Below are 19,329 nucleotides of genomic sequence, written 5' to 3'. Positions count from 1 at the left end.
CCATTAATTTAGCGAGGGGTTCTGCCAGTTCTAGAACCTTCTCTTGACAACTCCTCCAAGACCTTTCGATACCTTTCCGGGGATCTTTGGTCATCTTTGAGACGAAAGTCATCATTTTGGGGTCTAATTCTGGCGTTTCTGCCACTTTCCCCAGTAGATCTGGTCTCGGGCACTTTGCTCGGAGCCTTTGGCGGACCTTTTTGTCCAGTGCCTTTTAGCAGCCTCATGGTCATATATTGAGTCACTCTAGGCGAGGGCTGCCAGTCCGAGGACCTCGGATTCCGAATGCTCTCTGGGTCAAACATGTCTTCCTCCACCTCTTCGAGGTGCTTCTCTTTACGCATTCTCTTTGCTCCGCTAGGCTTGATCTCTACCTCTTCTTCCTCCTCCTCCTCTTGCGAGGGGGTTAAACCTTCTTCCAGCTCATCTCCTGAGCCTGGGTCCTCTTCTCCATATTCTTCGTCCCCTGGAGTGGGGGTCGTGAGGTCTGGCACAGTCTGACGCTGCAAATATGCTTCACGGAGCTTTGCAAAGGCATCGACGACCTCCGGGGCCTTCTCTTTTGCCCCATCCCAAGGGCCCTGGGGGGTCAAGAGGGGCTTTCCTCTTACGGGCCTTAGTACTCCCAATGACCCTTCCTCTGAGGGTTCCGTGGGCGTGCTTCCCCTCCGTCCGACACTGTCTAAGGGCTGATGCTAAATTGCTTCGAGGGACTCCAGCCTATCCTGCAGGGGTTTCACCCCTTGCGCCACTGCATCTGAGTGAATTTCCTAGCACCTGCTTGAAGCTGGCAGCCAGATCTGAGGTCTGCTCCTCTTCGCTCCACTCTAATTCTGACATTTTGCGTGGGTGCTGTGTGCCTGTTATACCCGCAAGGGTGTCACTGCACGCCCCTTCACTCTAGATGCTCTGGGCCTTATTCTTGTGACCCTTTCTTTAACCAGCCAACTATTATTATTATTATTATTATTTTTTTTTTAATTGTCTTTTCCAACTGTTATTTCTTTGTGGCTGTGCTGGACAGGGGTAGATAGTCCAAATGCCTGCTGTGGCTTTCTTCTCTCAATCCCCTTGTCGGGGGGAGCGTGCTACGTGCTCTCACACGTCTTCCTGGGTCTCCTACAGGCCCTTGCACGATCGTGCTGATAATACAAGCACACGTTATGATCGTGTGTGTGCTAGAACTACTTGCTCATTCCGTTTGCTTTGGTAAAGGAAACTTCACCGCCAGGCCTGGCTTTATCTGCCCGCTGCTCCGTGTAGCTCTAACTAAATGCTGCGACACGGGAATCGAGTGCGCCTCGGCTCCGCCTCCGCAAAGGAGGGGAGCGAGGCTTCCCGGCGGCTGGCTCCTCCCTCCCCATGGAGGGGGCCTCCCATCGCGGTCGGCTCTCCGCTGCCGCACTCCCCACGGGGAGGGACTCCGAATTCGGCTCGAGCGGGGTCCTGCGACCCACTCTATGCTTGCCTTCGTTCGCGCTGCCACCCCCGATGTGCCGGACATGTGGCACAGGGTCCGCGAAACGAGGCGAAGTCAGCCCGCACGGTCGGGCTAACACATCAGCAAATCCTACGCGCTGCCGCGCCGTATTAACGTCTTATCTAACATATAATCGAGCGGGTTACAATGTCCTAACCTTCACTGCTAAATTAATATAGCCTCGATCAGCATAGCTATTACATCCTTAATCGCATGTAATATCAACTGAACCTCTAAAGATTTACATCCCAATAAGGAGATAGTCAAAATAGTACTTATCTGCTTGAAGAGCAGTAAAAGAAGAGGAGGAGCTCGGACAGGATGTGGTCATAGCTGAGCATGGAGTGAGATGGACTACAGAGACTATGGGGATTGTAATTTAAAGGAAGAAAAGGCTGTTTTAGACAGTTTTCTGTGTTTTTGTTATGGTTTTTTGAGTTTTGTTGAAACTGCTGAAGAGTGGTAAACTAAAGAAGTTGAAGCATAATGCTCGCCTCCAGGCTTGTCATAGAATCATTTTAAAAAGTACAGTAAGCAAGCTCACTGTCAGTGGACACATGGGCAGTGGGCACACTGAAAGAATGCATTCTAAAGAAACAAACAAGGCACAAGGTTTCTGGCACAACTCGCAGGTAAACTTACTTGGTGGTGGTCCTCCTGGACCCTGGTCCGTAAATGGATGGAATCAGCTATCCTCACAGCAGGTGCCGTGCCGCTGCTCAAGGTGGCTCAAGTGCTGCCAGTGTACCTGCTGCACTGTGTGCGCAGCTGTCCTGTCTGAGTGAGAGTAGCAAAATCATGTGCAGCAGAGAGGCCCATGCATCCACGTCACATGACATGACACACCACAGAATTGACCTCTCCTAGTGGCACAGTGGAGTCTGTGTGCAACACTGCCTGCTGCACTCATTGGTTCTCGCTCTTCCCTTCCCTGGTGGCCACAGGCCTCAGGACCTGGCCCAGGCACAAGTTGCTAACTTGCTTTCAACTTTGCATGCAAGTGAAGTGCAACAAATGTGTTACTTCCTGCAGTGCAAAGTTGAAAGCAACTTAAAAGTACTTGTTGTTGTGGCTTCAGGCCATATTTATGATGATCCTATTATGAGCCCATAAGCCCGGCCGCCCTCCCAGGACCCGGCGGTGTTACACCTTGTCCTTTTTGCCACAGCAGAGGTGACTCGCAGTTCTTTCCCTCAGCAGGTTGTCTCACCGTCCTCTGTCTTAGACATAAGGGCCGTCATGCTTTTCAGTAGGACGGCCCCTGTCTTCTCTGCGCTACAATATCCTGCTGCTCTGTCAGAGAACAGGGCTGTGTCCACTCCCTGCCCACTCTGTCACAGAGACACGTGCTACGCTACTCTTTCTGTCAAACATTCAGGGCCTCATTCATTCACGGAGTGTTTTATAAAAACGATTCTGTGAATCCGGTTGCAAGGCTGTTCACTCCGGCCACTCTGTCTCACAGCTGGGCTCTCCAACTATGCTTTCTGAGAGACATGGGGGTGCCCCTTTCCCATCTGTTATAAAATGGGGCTGTCTGCTGCTGGCACCATGGTGTTGCGGCCTGGCCGCTGGCCCGCCGCATTCATCAAAGAAAGGTGCATCCGCGGGTGGCCGGTGGTGCCACAAAGGATCTGTAATTTGTGGCGAGGCCCTGTGGGCCATTTCCTGACTCCTTCCCAGGCGTGGGCTTCAGAACCGGCCCCAAGGGTCTCGCCCGCCTCAGCATGATTTTGGCCTGGCCATTCCCACTTTATTTCCCAACTCTACCAAGCCTTTGGCCATTTAAAATGCTACCTGTGATTTATTTGATTTGTTCACTCTGACGTCATTGTAGCTGTAAAAATATATACTTTTTTTTTTTTTTTTTTTTTTTATAGCCGCGATTATGTTTTCATGAACTACGGATTATTTGTAGTCATTATACCTGTGGTTATCAATGGGGAAAAAGGGCAAAAAGAAATGCTTCCCTGACCACCTCACACTCGCCAAATGCCCACCCTCATGTGCTTGCCCCCCCATCCCTTGACCTTTCCCGCTCCCTTGACCTTTCCGATTTCCCCCCACAAAACACTTTCTGTGATGGTTTAGGCAGCGGGTGCAGGGAGTGGGGTCTCTGAGGGTGGGCCGGCAGTGGGGAGCACTGTGGGTGTTTCGGGTGGTCCAAAAACCCCACATGGTTTATCATTGCATTTGCATGAACGCCAATGCTTTTTAACATGTACCGTCATTATTTCTTACTTGAAATGTATGTACTACACGCAAATTGCCGACCATGACCTATCTGTATTGGTATATCCATCCCAACATTATCCCTAATGGACCACTCACTTTTGGGTGATTCACTTATTACAAAGGCCTGTAATTGTCAATGTTTAGCCTTGAAAATGACCCCTGAGGGTGTCAGCTACGCAGTTGCACACCCCAATGATTTCCGACTCATCCATGCTCTCATCGTTATGCTTGATACCTGGTGCGAGGTTGAAGGTTCCAAACCCCAAATGCGTATTTCAAAAATGTACTGCACAGTAGGAGTCCTTTGAATCTGTATATATTCTGACGCAACACGTGGCTGATTGCTCTTTTCTCTTGCGCCTTTCTCTTGCGTCAGTAATTTTGAAAATAACTTGTTGCCAGACATGTGTGATATTAGATGGTAAATGAAAGTGGTTGGAGGTGGCTTGCATGATGATGGAGGACGACTATTGGTCTTTGTCATGTACTGATGTGTCCTTTGCTGAGAATTTGAAGGGGGATGCAACTAACCAGAAAGTCATCAGTGCATTTAGAAATTCTGTTTTATAACTTGGTACCCATTCAAATAAAATGTGACAAACCAAGGAAAGGAAAACATGTAAACTGCCATGAATCTGCATTTAAAAAAAATAAAAATGTTTTTAATAGCACTCAAATGAACCTATGTCCAACCCACCCCTATTTTCTTTCTACCATGACGTGTCTTTTGAGAATCTTCCTCGATCAAGATACCCAAGCCTGTGTCTGGAATGGAAAGCATGGCCATTGTACCTATACATTTGTAGTAGAAGCAGGGATGTGTCGTGGGCTGTGTCCTGGTTTATACATAAATGGCCTTTACGATAGTTTGGTAGGCCCTGGCACAGATGTTCTGAAACCTGGGAATAAAAGGCTACCCTTGTTTGCCCGTGCCGACTATATGGTTTTAATCACTCATGCTTACTCTATGTACTGCAAAACTAATCTCGGATTATACAATTTTTATGAATGGGCTCGACCTAACAGTTACTCTCTCAAATCGGTAGTTAGGGTCCCTCACAGAGGTAGACGGACTCTCAAGTTCACAAGCATATATAGTAACGATTTTCTCATACCGTTGGTAAGAGTTTGATTACCTGAGAGTCTGTTTCTCATCAACATTTTCACGTGCACCACATATCCTGAAACGGGCTAATGGTTTTAAACAGCGCTCTCGGTAGTCTTGGCTCTGTCAATAGACCTAATTCTTAAAGTATCATTGTAAAGCAGTGTACGTTGCAAAACGGAATTACACTTTGGGGCTTTGCAAACACCAATGAAATCTAGACAATGGAGAAGGATTTAAAAAAAAAAAAACATATTGTAGGGCTACATCGTTCACCACCAAGTCATGGCGTACATATGTAATTGGGGTGTGATTATGTTAATGATGTGTTGTCCATCGTGTTATAGGGTGGTCATGGCCCCGGGTCCCCTCCTGTAGGCCCCATCCTCCCTTACCTCAATGAGCACTCGGAGACAAGTCTGCTTGCTAGGGGTTCCCAGCAGCAACTGCCGAGCACGGGCTCCCCTTTTTTCAATGCGCAAGTGCGGCCTCGATCAGGCGTCGCGCATGCGCACATAACACTTCACTCCATAAAATCCCTCCTTTTCCATAACAAACAGTCATAACTTAACCTGATATGTCAACATAAGAAACAAATCAATACACAGCCTACAAACTAAGATATAGCCTGAAATGGCCCTTTACTGTCCCATCTGGCCCTCAGTGATTCTGGTCCAGAATGTAGTCCTTGAACCTGGTCAGACATCTTCGGCCTTCGTGGCGGGGGTAGCACCCATCCTCTGCACGATTCACGGGGAGGCTCCTCTAGGGGCCCCGGTGTCATCTTCGAGCCCCGGTGCTGTGTTGGAGGTGTAAATCTGTGCCCTGCACTTGGGAGGTTCATCTGGGGTATCGTAGGTGTTGACCTTCTTAAAGAAGCACAAGTGGGAGCGTGGCTTGGCGCCGACACGGACAACATGGCTCCCTAAGAGCTCCTGGCTGGACCCACTGTTCAAGCAGTTTTATGCTACGAATTCTCCTCAGTTGCGACATCAAACAAGCATCATGAGGAGCTGAAAAGGTCCTCCATACGGCGCCTCACTCAAATTGTCTCGCAGAAGCCCCATTTTCCAGATATCACTGAGCTGAAGCTGCGCTCGCGCATCTACACGGGAACGAAAATGGCGGCCACAATCATGCGGAGCCCGGAGTGGACCAGAAAGACCGGAGGCGCAGAAGCAGTCCCACAATGATGAGCGCCTGAGAGACGGTCGCTGGGGAGCACGACACTGACCGAGCGAGTGAGGCCAATATATTCAGGGACTAATCCGCTAGTGAAAGCTACAACCCAGCACTGATGACGGGTCCCGGACGAGGGATTCCAATACGGCACCAGCAGCATCCAGAGAGAAGCAGAGCTGCCCGCCCATCAGGCCGCTCGGACGTATGTCACAGTGAAGTCTGGGCGGCTGCAACAGCCGGGACAGCATTTGGGCCGATGGACCCCCATGAGGAGCTCCAGAAAGCAACAAGCTGAGGGGCCGGACCGAGAGACATCACACAGAGCAGTGGTGAGTCCCCGCCCCATCATGATTCCCACAACAGGAGGTCCCGGCAGTGCCGACACTGCGGCGGACCCAGCGGGACCCCATCCGAGCCCAGCAGTCCCCGGTCCGTAATCCCTAGACTGGGGTGACCCACCTCAACATAAGCACACCAATGAAGCCACGCAGAGCAACATAACACATGTATGAGTAGCGGGCCCCCCCCCTCCCGCCCTCCCTGGAGCACTCAAATAAGATGTTGGTGAACCCAGCTAGGCAGAGGAGCCCACAGAATAAACCCCGGGAGAACACCACACAAGCTGACCTACTGCAAAGCTGTACACACAGAGGTGCAGAGCCATAAGAGCCCAGCAGCGGGAATTCCAACCGGGGGAAATACCAGCAGCCCCTCAGCAAAACGGAGCCCTTGGGCCCTTCCCCCCCCCCCCATCCCCAAAAGAAAACACGCAGACACCCACCAAGGGAGTCGCCCAAGAGACCAGCGTGCAACTCTCTATCAAGGGGGGAGAAACTATCACAAAAGTAGCCCCCACAGACTTCTCAAAGAATAAGGGCACTCGCTACTGTCCTGCTCCTCTCCTCGCCGTTCGCATTGCAAACCCAAATACCTACCTGCTTACCGAACTCAGACCGCGGGAGAACCAGCGCTGCAACTGAGCTAACCAGAACTCTATGCACAGCTGGGGGAGAAAGACCACCTTGAAATAGAACCAGGGACTCCATAAGATACCAAAAGCAATAGGCCGGCGACAACCAAAGCCCTCTGCACCCGGGGGCGGCCCCAGACCCAAAGCATCAATTATGGCAAAAAGCAGCAAAACAAACAGCTCTCGCAGCCTTGATGGGTGGCTCTGCAATGAAAAAGCTAAAGAAAGTGGATCACACACTGGACTCTGCCGTGGAGCTGACTACCACGCCCACGGGCCCAGAGGCAACCCAATCTGCAACCAAATCTGACCTACTAACAGCAATAACCAAGGATATACAAAAGGGGACTGAAGAGGACACACAGAAAATCACAGCACTAGATAAAAGGGTGTCGGAGGTTGAACAACGCACTGGAGATCTAGAAAATACCATATGCAACCATGCTTTTGACCTGGAAAGGAATCTGGACAGAATAGTAGTTCTGGAAGCGAAATATGACCTACTGGAACTCAAGCAAAAAGACACGGAAAATCGTTCCCACGGGGAATACCCACAACGATCACGGACACAAACCTGGAGAACTTTACCAGGGAGCTGTTCAGATTCATCCTGACTCTTCCAGATGGCTCCCCCGTGGAGCTTGACCAGGTCCACCGCCCAATCCAGCGGCATCCTCCCCATTCCCCCAGATGTCTTAGCACGGGTCAATTTCTTCAAGATAAAGAGATTGAGGGAGGCCAGGGCAACCGAGCAAATCCTCTTCAGGGGAGAAAACGTCTCACTGTACCAGGGCCTGTCTGTCCTGACTGCAGAAAAGGAAAGCACTCCGTAACCTCACAGCATGGCTAATAGAACGAAAGGTGCAGTACAGATGGAGCTTCCCAACAGCACTGAATTTTACATGGGAGGGAGCCAGGAGATATAGGGCCTCATTACACGGTAGGCGGTGAACCATGGCGCAATTAGCGCCATGGTTCATGCCGGTAAAATACCGGCCTCGCCTTGGTGGAAAGGGGAATTACCGCCCCATTCCCAAGGTTGGAGGGGCGGTAATTCCCCCCTTCCACCATTGCCCTTCCCCATTCCCATTTTTGCTCCATAGGGCATAATGGGAATGGGGAAGGCGCTAATTACGGCACCGCAAATTGCGGTACCGTAATTGGCTCCCTGGGTCCCTTTGCGGGTTGGGTTGCAGGCGTTAAAATACCCAACCCGCAAAGGGACCTCGTAGTAAGGCGGTAAGGATTTACCGGTACCAGTAAAATACCGGTACTGGTAAACCCTTACCGCCTACCATGTAATGAGGCCCATAGCCTTCCACGTTGGATGAGGCTGGTCTTGGTCCGAGGAGTTTGGGGGGGGGGGGGGGGAGTTGGGGGGGGGGGGGGGGAAGAGGGGGGGGGTAAGAGTTGGGTAAGGGAGGGGGAGAGTTGGGGCATGTTGCCTCCTAAGAAAGAAATAGACGCTACACCTCAGACATACAAACACATCACTCACAAACTTACTGAAGGCGGAGCCCCACTCACGGGCCCCGAAGGCTGGAACGGGAAAGCCCTTAGGGGCACTACAGCATGAACCTATTAGGCCAGGTGGAAGATGGAAACATCTGCATCCTTGCATGGAACGTAGGCGGCCTCAACTCTGAGGAAGTGTAAGTCGGTAGAGAACAGGCTTAATAACCTAGAGGGGGATATTGTAATCGTTCAAGAAACCCATCTACTGGCAGCAGACGAGCACTGCCTCAAGTTCCGATGATTCACACAAGCTCTCTTTGCCACCTCGGGGGTGAGGGGGGAAGAAACGGAGGGTAGCAATCCTACTGAGCAATAATTTCCTGTTTCGAGACCTCACAAAAAAAGAGACCCAGCAGGCAGGTTCGTCTTGGTAAAGTGATATTTGGTAGAGCAGGCGGTCGCCATAGTGGGGATATACTGCCCTAATACAGACCAAGCCAAATTCCTACAGAGCCTAACCCCAAAACTGGCAACATTCACTATGGGATACTTGATCATAGGCGGGGACTTTAACACGGTCCCAGATCCCGCAGTGGACAAAACCCTCCCATCATCCACCATCCAACATTGACTACACACGAGCCTTAGCCCTCGCAAGACTAATGCGAGAAACAGAAACCATAGACTCGTGGAGCCTTGCAAATAGCGGGACTACACCTTCTACTCTAACGCCCACGAAGGGCACTCCCGAATTCACTTATTAATTGCGGGGGCCCTATTTCCATGCCTAGAAAATATACAAATCCACACTTGGACGATTTCAGACCATGCCCCGGTATCAGCAGACCTAGCCATAAATGGGCTTCCAGCACCTCCACGAGATACTGGAAACTAAACGACTCCATCCTAAGGGACTCATTGATGTCCTACTTCCAGGGAAAAAAAAACAATATGCCCATTGGAACAGTATGGGAAGCGATGAAACCTGTAGTCCGAGGAACACTAATCGGTGTAGCGGCAGAACACCAGCGAGTCTCTAGCCAGGCAACAGCCCTGGAGCTAAGTCTGAGTTAGCGAAGTGGCTTAAAATCCACCATTCCAGAAAAACTAGAAAGGGAGCTGAAGAAAGCAGGAATTGCACTAGAAATATATAGGACGGATCGATCGGCTAAAGCCCTCGCTTATACTAAGCAGTTTTACTATAGTGAAAGTAAAAAGGCCAACCGAATACTCACCCACAAACTTTAGCGGATACCCAAAAAGAACAATAATATGCATCACAGGGGAAGGCGGTATAACCCGATATACAGGTAGAGGTAAAATGAACGCCCTTCTAGCCTGTCATAAAACAATGACCGGCCTATCCACCCGCCCTGAGAGCCAACACCAGGGCAAGCAATATCTACAACCGTTCATGGCACCCAACATCAAACCACAACTCGAATCCCTTGAAACCCCGATAACATCCGAAAAAGTCTGGGAATCCATTAAATCCCTGAAGAACACCGCCCCAGGCCCTGACGAGCTAACAGCGAAATTTTATAAATACTGGCCCCACAACTCTCCCAAGTGTTCAACTCATTCCTAGAATCACGGAAGGTCACGAAGTCAATGGGGGAATCACTTACTATACTGGTCCATAAGCCGGGGAAATACCCAAAGCAAGTAACCGCATACAGACCGATAACCCTCATGAACTTGGACAGGAAGATGTACTCCAAAGTCCTGGCTGCCAGGCTAGGGGAAAGTGCTCCGAGACCTGATAGACGGGGACCAAACAGGATTCCTCCCTAGGATGAGCACATTCGACAATATTAGGAGAACACTAGGCCTAATGGCGTCAGTTGGCAGAAGGAGGAACTCATGGTCATATCCCTAGACACACACAAGGCGTTCAACCTGGTAGACTGGGAGTACATTAAGAACACACTTGAGCACATGGGTTTTGTTCGCCATTATCCATGTTGTGAACTTATCACCAACAACCCAGTTAAGAGTAAATGGGCATAGGTCCGAAAGCATAGCCATCAATCGGGGAACCCGGCAAGGATGCCCGGTCTCCCCTATGGTGTTCGCACTATCCATGGAGGCCTTCACCAGAAGAATTGGACAAAACCCAGGCATAAATGGAATCTCAGTGGGAGGCAGGGAATATGAAGTGGCGTTATACACCGACGACATTCTTCTAACAATCGCACACCCAATCACCTCCCTTGACCCCCCTGCAAGAAGAGCTCGAAGCGTTACGGAAAGCATCAAGATTCAGAGTGAATTACGATAAATCGGCTGCACTAACAATCGACATCACAAAGAAGTGGAAGGAAAAACTCTCTCCCAAATTCCCTATCCCCTGGGCCAAAGACGCAATCCATTACTTGGGGGTACGTAGCCCCAACAACCACACCCAGATATACCAGAGTAACTTCCCACAACTATTCAGAGAATTGAAGGGACCTAACCCACTGGAACAAGCAAGAATTTGCATGGCTGGTCAGAGTGGCTGCAACGAAAATGAACCTGGTCCCAAGACTAATCTACTACTGCTGACACAAATCCCAGAGAGTGAGCTCAAAGGCCTACAGTGAGCTGTACTGAAATGTATATGGGGGGATGGGGGAGAGCTTGAATTGCGAAACAAATAACGAATGACCCGAGGCCGTAATACAGGTGGGCTAGGTGTACCGGAGGTAACTAGGTACAAACGAGCTGCTCAACTAGCTCCAGCATTCACATGTTCACAAACAACGGACGAATCTTGGGAAATGTCTGATGTACTGCTTTACGTTAAAATGGCAATAAAATGTTGTACTGAAAAAAAAAAGAAACACAAGTGCCTCATGATCGTCCTTCTCCTGTCGTCAGATGCCAAAACCATTGAGCCGTTGACATGAGTCAAGCCCATGGGGGTGGGCTCATAGTTGAGGGACAGCTTCCCTTCGGGGTGCCAGTTGCGTACAAGGATGGTGTCCCCCACTTCAATGCTTGCCGGCTTCAGATGTCTCTGGGTGTTTTCACGCTCATTGCGCACTTGCCATTCTTCCAGGGTCCTTTGGTCCTCAGTGACCCAGAATGTCATCCCTCGGCTTCAGGTATCAAACCTCTCGGGCACTGGTTGAACAGGGCCTCCGCTGGGACCACCCCTGTGGACTACTGGGGTGTGGATCGATACTCCCGGAGGAATTGGTACAGGTCTCTTCCCAATTCCCCCCCCCCCCGTCCCTCCTTGGCCCTGAGTGATCCGGAACACCTTATTGAGAGAGTCTGCATGAAGCGTTCCACCTCCCAGTTGGCTCTTAGCCACCCAGGCGTTTTCTTCCTGTGCGTGACCCCACTTTCATCCATGAAGGCGGCAAACTGGCGGCCATGAAACAGGGGACCATTGTCTGAACACAACTCCTGGGGAAAGCTATGGGTGGCGAACATCGTGTCCATCGCTTGAATGGTTTGGTCACTGGACATGGACTCCGCCAGCTCCACCTCCGGGTAGCGGGGCCACTGGTCAATGAGGGCTAGGGGGTACATGCTGCTACTGAAGACTTTGTGTGCTGTGCCCCAGGGCTTGTCACTCCTTTCCATACATTCGATGCAATGTTCTTTGACCACTGATGCAGCTGCTTGACACCAGAGGAAACGGTGTAAATACTCGTCGACCCTCCTTTCAAGGTCTGGGAACCAGACTTTGGCTCTCAGTCACACCTTCGTCTTGGTGGTGCCTTGATGTGCAAGTTTCAACACCCTCTTTACCAGTGCTCGTGGGATGACGATCTGTATCCCCAGCAACAACAGGCCCTCATCGGACACGGACAGCTTGTGACGCTTGCGCCATAGTGCCTGTAGGTCCTGCTGAACCTCCTTTCTGGGACTTGTCTGCCAGGGCCGATTTCCAGTCCGTGCTGCTCATGGCAGTTTGGATCAGCTGAAAACGCCCGTCGGCCCTTGAGGCTTCGGCCAACTCATCCAGTTTCAGGGCAATCGGCATGGCTGCCTCCACCACATGCTGAATGACCTCGGCACAGTCTCCTCCGGTCTGCGAACTGCTGCCCCTGGGATGGCGGGACAGGTAGTCTGCTGGGTTGTGTGTGCCTGGCCTGTATTGTAGTTTCACCCCATACTCCATGAGGGTGAGCATCCACCCCTCTATCCTCCGTGGTGGTTTGGAGGATGCCCCTGTCATGATGGGGATCAGGGGCTTGTGGTCTGTAACGACAGACTGGTTTGCCAAGGATGCAAATTCGAAAATGCTTGCAGTTCCACAGTATGGCCAGTGCTTGAGAATACCTTTGCTCGGTGTCCGTCTGAGCTTTACTGACATATGCAATGTGCTACATCTGTCCTTGGGGGTCAGGTTGGAGTAGCACCGCACCGAGCCCCACGGGGCTGGCACCGATGACCAGCTTGGACGCCTTCTTTGGGTCAAAAAAGGCCAGGGTTTAATTACCAGTGAGTGTGGCCTTAATGGCATCAAAGGCATTCTGCTGCTTGGATGACCATGTCCAGGTGGCATCCTTCTTTGTGAGGGCCCTGAGCGGTTCAGAGAGGGAGGCAAGGTTTTTGATAAACCTCCCGCCGTAATTCACCATTCCTAGGATGCTGCGCACTTCGGAGGGAGTGTCTGTGGGCATGGCATCCTGAATGTCTTTCACTTTCTGTGGGTCTGGTGAGATCCCTCGAGTGAAAAATGAATCCGAAGAATGTGATGCTCTCCTTTTAAAAAAATAAATTAAATAAAAATAAAAACTCATTTCTCACGATGCAGGGTCAAGCCCAGATCACGGATCCTCTCAACGCCTTCTCCAGCCTGATCATGTCTTCAGTTTCAGAGGAGGCATAAACCAGGATGTCATCGCTTAAGTTGATTACTCCTTTCAGTCCACCAAGGGCACCCCTGATCACATTCTGAAACACCTCTGCAGCTGAGGAAATCCTGAAAGTTAGCCTTTTGTATTGGTATAGGCTGTTATGTGTGGTGATGTACCGGGAGTCCGGATGCAGCTCGGGCTGGTGGTAGCCGGAGCGCAGGTCTAGCTTTGAATACCTTGCCACCCTGCAGCTTCCCCACCACGTTATCTAGCGTTTGCATCAGGTGGTGTTCCCTCTTGATGGCCATGTAGGGCAGCCTCATGTCTACGCAAATGCGTACCGCCCCCGGCTGCTTGGGGTTTGGTCGCCACGACTATGGGAGACACTCACGGAGTAGGGCCCTCCATCCTCTCAATAATGTCTAGATCTATGAGGTTCTGAAGATCTTGGTCCACCTGCGCCGTAGGTGAAAGGGAATGCGTCGGTGCTTCAACGCCGTTGGTCTCACCGACTCATCGATGTGTAGGCGGATGGGTTCCCCTTTTAGCTTGCCGTCTCCATAGAAAAGGTCTGCAAACCGTCTGGTGGCACCTTGGATGTTGGCTTGGTACACCGAGAGCACAAAGTGTACTATGTCCAGTGCCTCAGACACGGCGCAACTCGGGAGTGAATGCGGGATGACATTGGTCACAAAGAACTTAGCCTTGATCGAGCGGTTGGCATGTGTGATGGATGTTGTGAATACCCCTTTGAGTTGAAGTGGATGATCACCCCCAAACAAGTATATTCTAGCTTTGGTGTCAGCCAGCGCTGGTGGTCCGGGCAGTGCCTCTTAGCGTTGCATTGCCATCTCACACACAATGCGACCGTATCTATTAACACCGGGGTGGGGGTCTCGGATGTCTACCACACACGTGGGGTGCCAGCGCTTCTTGGAGATGGAATCAATGTTCGATATGAAAAATACTTAATCTTCAGCAATGTTTAGCTTCTGTTTGTGCGGGCCACTACTGTAGGATCTCGCGAGTTTGTTACTGGATTTGCCGCCCGGCATATTCTGGCAAAATGGCCTGCGGTTCTACAGCGCACAGATGCCCTCGCTTTTGCGGGGCAGTCACTGGAATGCGGGAGGTCGTACCCACATTTCTGACATTGCTGTGGCGTGTCGATTTTCTGTAGTGACTGTGTTCTTTTGGGTCCATCTCGGGCCCTAGGGTCACTGTCCGCTCGACGGCGTAGGACTCCTCACCCTTCCCAGACTTAACTGCTGCATCCATTCTAGTGGCACGGCTGTCAGCCAGTTCATAGGACCTGCGTCAGCCCTGGTTCGCAGAGTACCTGGCGCCAGAGCTTCCCTGAACTGCAGCCTTGGATGAGTTGGTTCCGGACCCTCCCCTCTCCCCTCTCCCCTCTTCCGTCTCCCACTGGCAAGTGCTAGCCAGGTGCTGCAGTCTCCCGCAGAAATGATCAAGTGACTCGTCCTCATGTTGGCTCTCGCTAAACATCACAAAGCGATCAAAGTCTTGGTTGGCCAGGGGTAGGAAATGTTCCTTAAGGGTGACCTTTTCTGCCTGGTACATGACCGCAGGAGAGTTCAGCAATTCAAAGACCTGATGGACTTCAGAACCAGCAGCATACAGCAGCATTGCCACCTTCGCATTGTCCTCCATCTCTCCAGGTGCCCTGAAGTACATCTCCAGCTTCTTGACCCAAAAGAGCCACTTTGGGCCCAGTTTCGATGGAGGGCCTGACCTATCAAATTCAGGCATAGGCGCCAGAGTGCCCTGTTGCCTGGGAATCGGCCTGACAGGAGGTTGCGCACCACCTGGATGTGGGGCCTTTACCCCTTTAGTGCCACCAGCGTTGTCAACCATGGCTGCGGACCACTCAGGCACCCCACAGAGGCTGCAAGTCTGCAACGGTGAAGATGTTCAGGAGCAGTAGCAAGTCCTGGCGTAGGTGTCCGCACTAGTCCCAGTGCAAGGCGTTCCCCCCCCCCCCCCACCTTGGCGTGGCGTGCAGGGATGATTGCACAGAAAAATGTACCTCTACCAGGGAAAAGTAACTTTGCAGGCCTCCTCACTAATGAGGCCTGCAGACGGCCCAACTTGCCCAGGAAGACGGACAACCGTGAACAGAGAAGGCAAGTGTCCTTTGTTTCCTGGTGGCACATTCAATTCACAAGTGCCCATACATTTGCAGACCCCTGCAAGGGCTCCACCATGTCGAAGTGAAGAGAAATATTTTCATTTTTAATTTTGCACAAAGTACATGAAATGGTCTTCCAGATGCCTGCACAGGGTCCAAAACTCAGAAACATTTCTTTAAATCTATTGAAATTGTCCAAGAATGTCTTTGAAAAAGCCTGTTTGCCTTAGACGGCGCACGAGCACCCTGTGAGGGGCTGCAACCGTCAGAAACACAAGATGGCGGTCACACATGCACCGCACGTGTGTCTCCTCTAGTGAGCACCAAGAAAATACTCAGAAATCGAGTCGTTTGACTCAGCGGCGTCCTCGTTGCCAATGTTATATGGTGGTCATGGCCCGGGGCCCCTCCGTAGTAAGGCTCCCATCCCACCATGCCTCAATGAGCACTTGGAGACAGCTGCTTGCTACGGGTTCCCGGCGGCAACTGCTGAGAAAGGGCTACCCTTTATTCAATGCGCATGCGCGACCCTCACCCAGGTGTTGCGAATGCATACATAACGATTCACTCCGTAAAACATGGATCTGTTTAGACTAGTTGTGTTTGAGGAGGAACAAGGCAGAAATTACTCAGGAACGTATTGCTTTCACTAATGCTAAAGGATAATTCAGCAATGTTTCCATGGCTAAAAAGGTGAAATTGAATCTCAAGTACATCAATGCAATTTGTTCTTTTTGTGCATCAGACACTTTAAGCCAGTTGAAGGCAGGTTATTTAAAAAGAAGGCTAGTAACTGTCACAAAGTCACAATCTATCCTCTGGGCCAATACATTTCCGAGGCTATCAACATTTGAAGTGTCGATCAGTGTTTACAACGTAGAGTGCTCTACTGCAGATGATTAAGACTCCCTGCATCAGGGGCAGAGATGCGTTATAACCTAGGCCACTGCTGATGCCTGACAAGTGACCATAACCATCCACTATCAACTTCTAAACCTTCAAAGCAATTCATGCAAATCCCATGCCAGGTGTTTAACAGGACCACTGTAATATCCCATCAGGGATAGAAGCCGAGACCCCAAAACAATTATTAATAGCTGTAGTATCTGGAAAGAGGATTGTAGAGTAAACCATGAACTTTACTGGGCATCATCTAGTTATGTTTATGCAACAAAGCATCTAATTTCATTGGATAATCATTTGTGATGTGCGTGGGTCTTACAAATGTGTTTTTTTTTCTATTCCTTAGGAGAATTTCAATCACTGGATCTGTTCTTCAACATGGACCGTGTTGCTGTCCTAGAGCACTTGCTGAAGTCTGTCCTACTGTACTCTGTTCACCGATCTGCACCTTGTAACATCACCTGCATCTACCATCTGGCTGTCACAGATCAACCCGTTCGACCGCAAGTGTGCTCTCCTGCCATGTACACTTTTGTTTTTAATCTTGGAAGACGACAAAAGTGGATTGAAATTGATGTCACTTCTTTTTTACAACCTCTGATGTCCGTGAATAAGAGAAGGGTCCACATGGCTGTGAATTTCACTTGCTTGCGGGACGACCAGCACTATGGAAAAGATGAGCTATTTAAAATGGCTTCTGTGCCCCCTTCCCTCCTTCTGTACCTCAATGACACCAGTGAGCAAGCCTACAACAGGTGGAGTTCCTTAAGAACTCCGAAGAAGCCTTCATTATGGTACAGTCAGGGGGGTCATCTTACCAATCTTCTTGAGGGTTGGGCTCCAGATCTGCAAGAACAAGTAGCATCTCGCCAACGAAGGGGCTCTCCGAAAGAAGGTGAACTGGAAAGCACTCCCGCTTTTAACTTGACGGCATACGTTAAACTGCTGCTATTATCGCAACGTGACGAGTGCGAGCTCCATAACTTCAGGCTTAGTTTCCGACAACTGAACTGGGACAAATGGATTATCGCACCCCATCGCTACAACCCCCATTATTGCAAAGGTGAATGTCCAAGGCTTGTTGGGCACCGGTATGGCTCCCCTGTGCATACCATGGTACAAAATATCTTGCATGAGAAGGTGGACTCTTCTGTCCCCAGGCCTTCTTGTGTTCCCTCCGAATACAGCCCAATGAGTGTTCTCACAATCGAGCCTGACCGGTCCATTGTTTACAAAGAGTATGAAGACATGATTGCTACAAAGTGCACATGTCGTTAAGCTACAATCCTGCTAGAGGTCTTATTACTTGGCGTGGATCCCGCTGCTCATGACATTCTCTGCACGTTTTTCACATGTTTCCAAGCTCGATAATGCATTCAAGCCAACACCAGGGACCTTAACTGTAGCTTGGTGATAGAGTCCGTAACACCTAATTTATTTTCAGCTGCAAGATGGATGTGCCACCCATATCAGTAATACTCTTGCTGGCAACCCTGCCAATTAACCTAGGAGTCTGACGCCCAGCCCCTTCCTGCTACAATTGGAAGGAGAAAAGGCTGTTTACAGAAGAACCTGTTGGCTGTACCAGCGGTTTGCAGTGATTTTGGTACTTCCATGTATTGGCGTCCTTCAGAGGTCTGGATGGTGCTTCAGTCTTGGCTTAATAGCTGCCTCATCCAATGCAGCTACTAATACCCGGCTATAAATGTGGCCAGAAGATGACTCTTGTTCTAAGTGACCTCTAGACTTGATTTGGTATTGTTTGCATTTTCAGCTAATTGTTTTGTTTTCTATGGGACACACACAATGAACTTATTAATTCACCAATATTTGTGTCTTTCGGGTGGTATAAAAAGACTAAGCACTTATTATTGAGACCTGATCATAGAGTAAAGATCTCGAGCAGGATAGCCGTATCACAGTGACAAAGGAGAATGTAACCTGTGATTCTGTCTGTCTTTCATGCCGAACTCTCAGTATTTGGGTACGTGTACCCTGTTTCTCTTTGACCTCTTATGCTTCTTTTTCTTTTTCTATTTTTGTGCGAGTTCTCTATATATGTTTTCTCACTTTAAACAACATTTTTAAGTTGGCAGAGTGGACATGTTTTATATCCACAAGAGCCTGGACATAGAAAAGGAGGTTTTAGAAATTGTTTCATGTTTAGACCATCTCTGAAGTTTAAATGTGATTTTAGAGACCAAACACAGATGGTTGTCTGACGGACAACTCCCCTCCTTGCGTCCTGTTGTCCAGGTTCCAGGTTGTCCAGGATTAGGGACAACCTACAATGTCCAACTCTGAACGTCTTGTCTTACATGAATTAATGTGTCCAAAGGGATATTTAAGATGTCTGAAATCGTTTGAACAAAAACAGTGAATTAATTTGTAGAAGATTCTTTTTCATTTTGCTACAACCTTTGGTGCAAAAAGTTGGGCAAAAAATTATTGGCGGCTCTCAATATGCGGGTGCCATTCTGACACATTTAATTTGGGGGGGGGAGGGAAAAAGATTATTGAAATGAAGCAATATTTGCAAATGTCAGTGATTGCTTAAAATGCACTTCTAATAACCTCAAACTGGGGGCTTTCTTATAGCAAGATCTCAGTTTTGAAAATCTGTTCGTGTACCAAAAGCAAGCATGCATGCTCCCTCTGGTTCAATAATGGTACTGAAATATAACTACGAATAGAACTGCGTTTAGAATAAAAATGTGCTCGGCCATTAAGTTTGTTTTTTTATTGACAAACGGTGAGGATGTATGCACCAGGCGCACATGATGAGTTTGTATTTATTTTTTTGCTCCCTATATTGATTAACCCGTGATAAAAGGGATTTTTTTTTTCTCTTCTCCAGTGACCATGACGACACCTAGCAGACTCCAAATGGCAGTGGCGACAAAGAGTACATTGGGGGCTGGGGTCAAAATATGGGTAAGAAGCGATTCCTGACGAGTCTTGATGTATAATCCACTCCTTCATAGCTGACTGAACACAACCTTGCGCCAATGGTTTTGTTGATCAGGATAGCTCAGCTAGGTTAAGAGCACA

At 49.6% G+C, this 19,329-nt stretch overlaps 1 protein-coding gene across 1 annotated transcript in view; it reads left to right on the top strand.

Annotated features, from left to right (window-relative positions):
* Positions 1–19,005, top strand: part of GDF9 (growth differentiation factor 9) — a 71,811-nt gene extending 52,806 nt beyond the window's left edge. Inside the window, exon 2 of the mRNA XM_069652490.1 lies at positions 16,625–19,005. Within this exon, the coding sequence (XP_069508591.1) occupies positions 16,625–17,556 (932 nt within the window). The 3' untranslated portion in view covers positions 17,557–19,005. The remainder of the gene's footprint in view (positions 1–16,624) is intronic.
* The last annotated feature ends 324 nt before the right edge of the window (positions 19,006–19,329 follow it).

The sequence above is a fragment of the Ambystoma mexicanum genome, chromosome 3p (assembly GCF_040938575.1).
Source record: "Ambystoma mexicanum isolate Mex_15411 chromosome 3p, UKY_AmexF1_1, whole genome shotgun sequence".
Classification (NCBI taxonomy): Eukaryota; Metazoa; Chordata; class Amphibia; order Caudata; family Ambystomatidae; genus Ambystoma; species Ambystoma mexicanum.
This window is presented reverse-complemented; position numbering and strand designations above follow the sequence as displayed.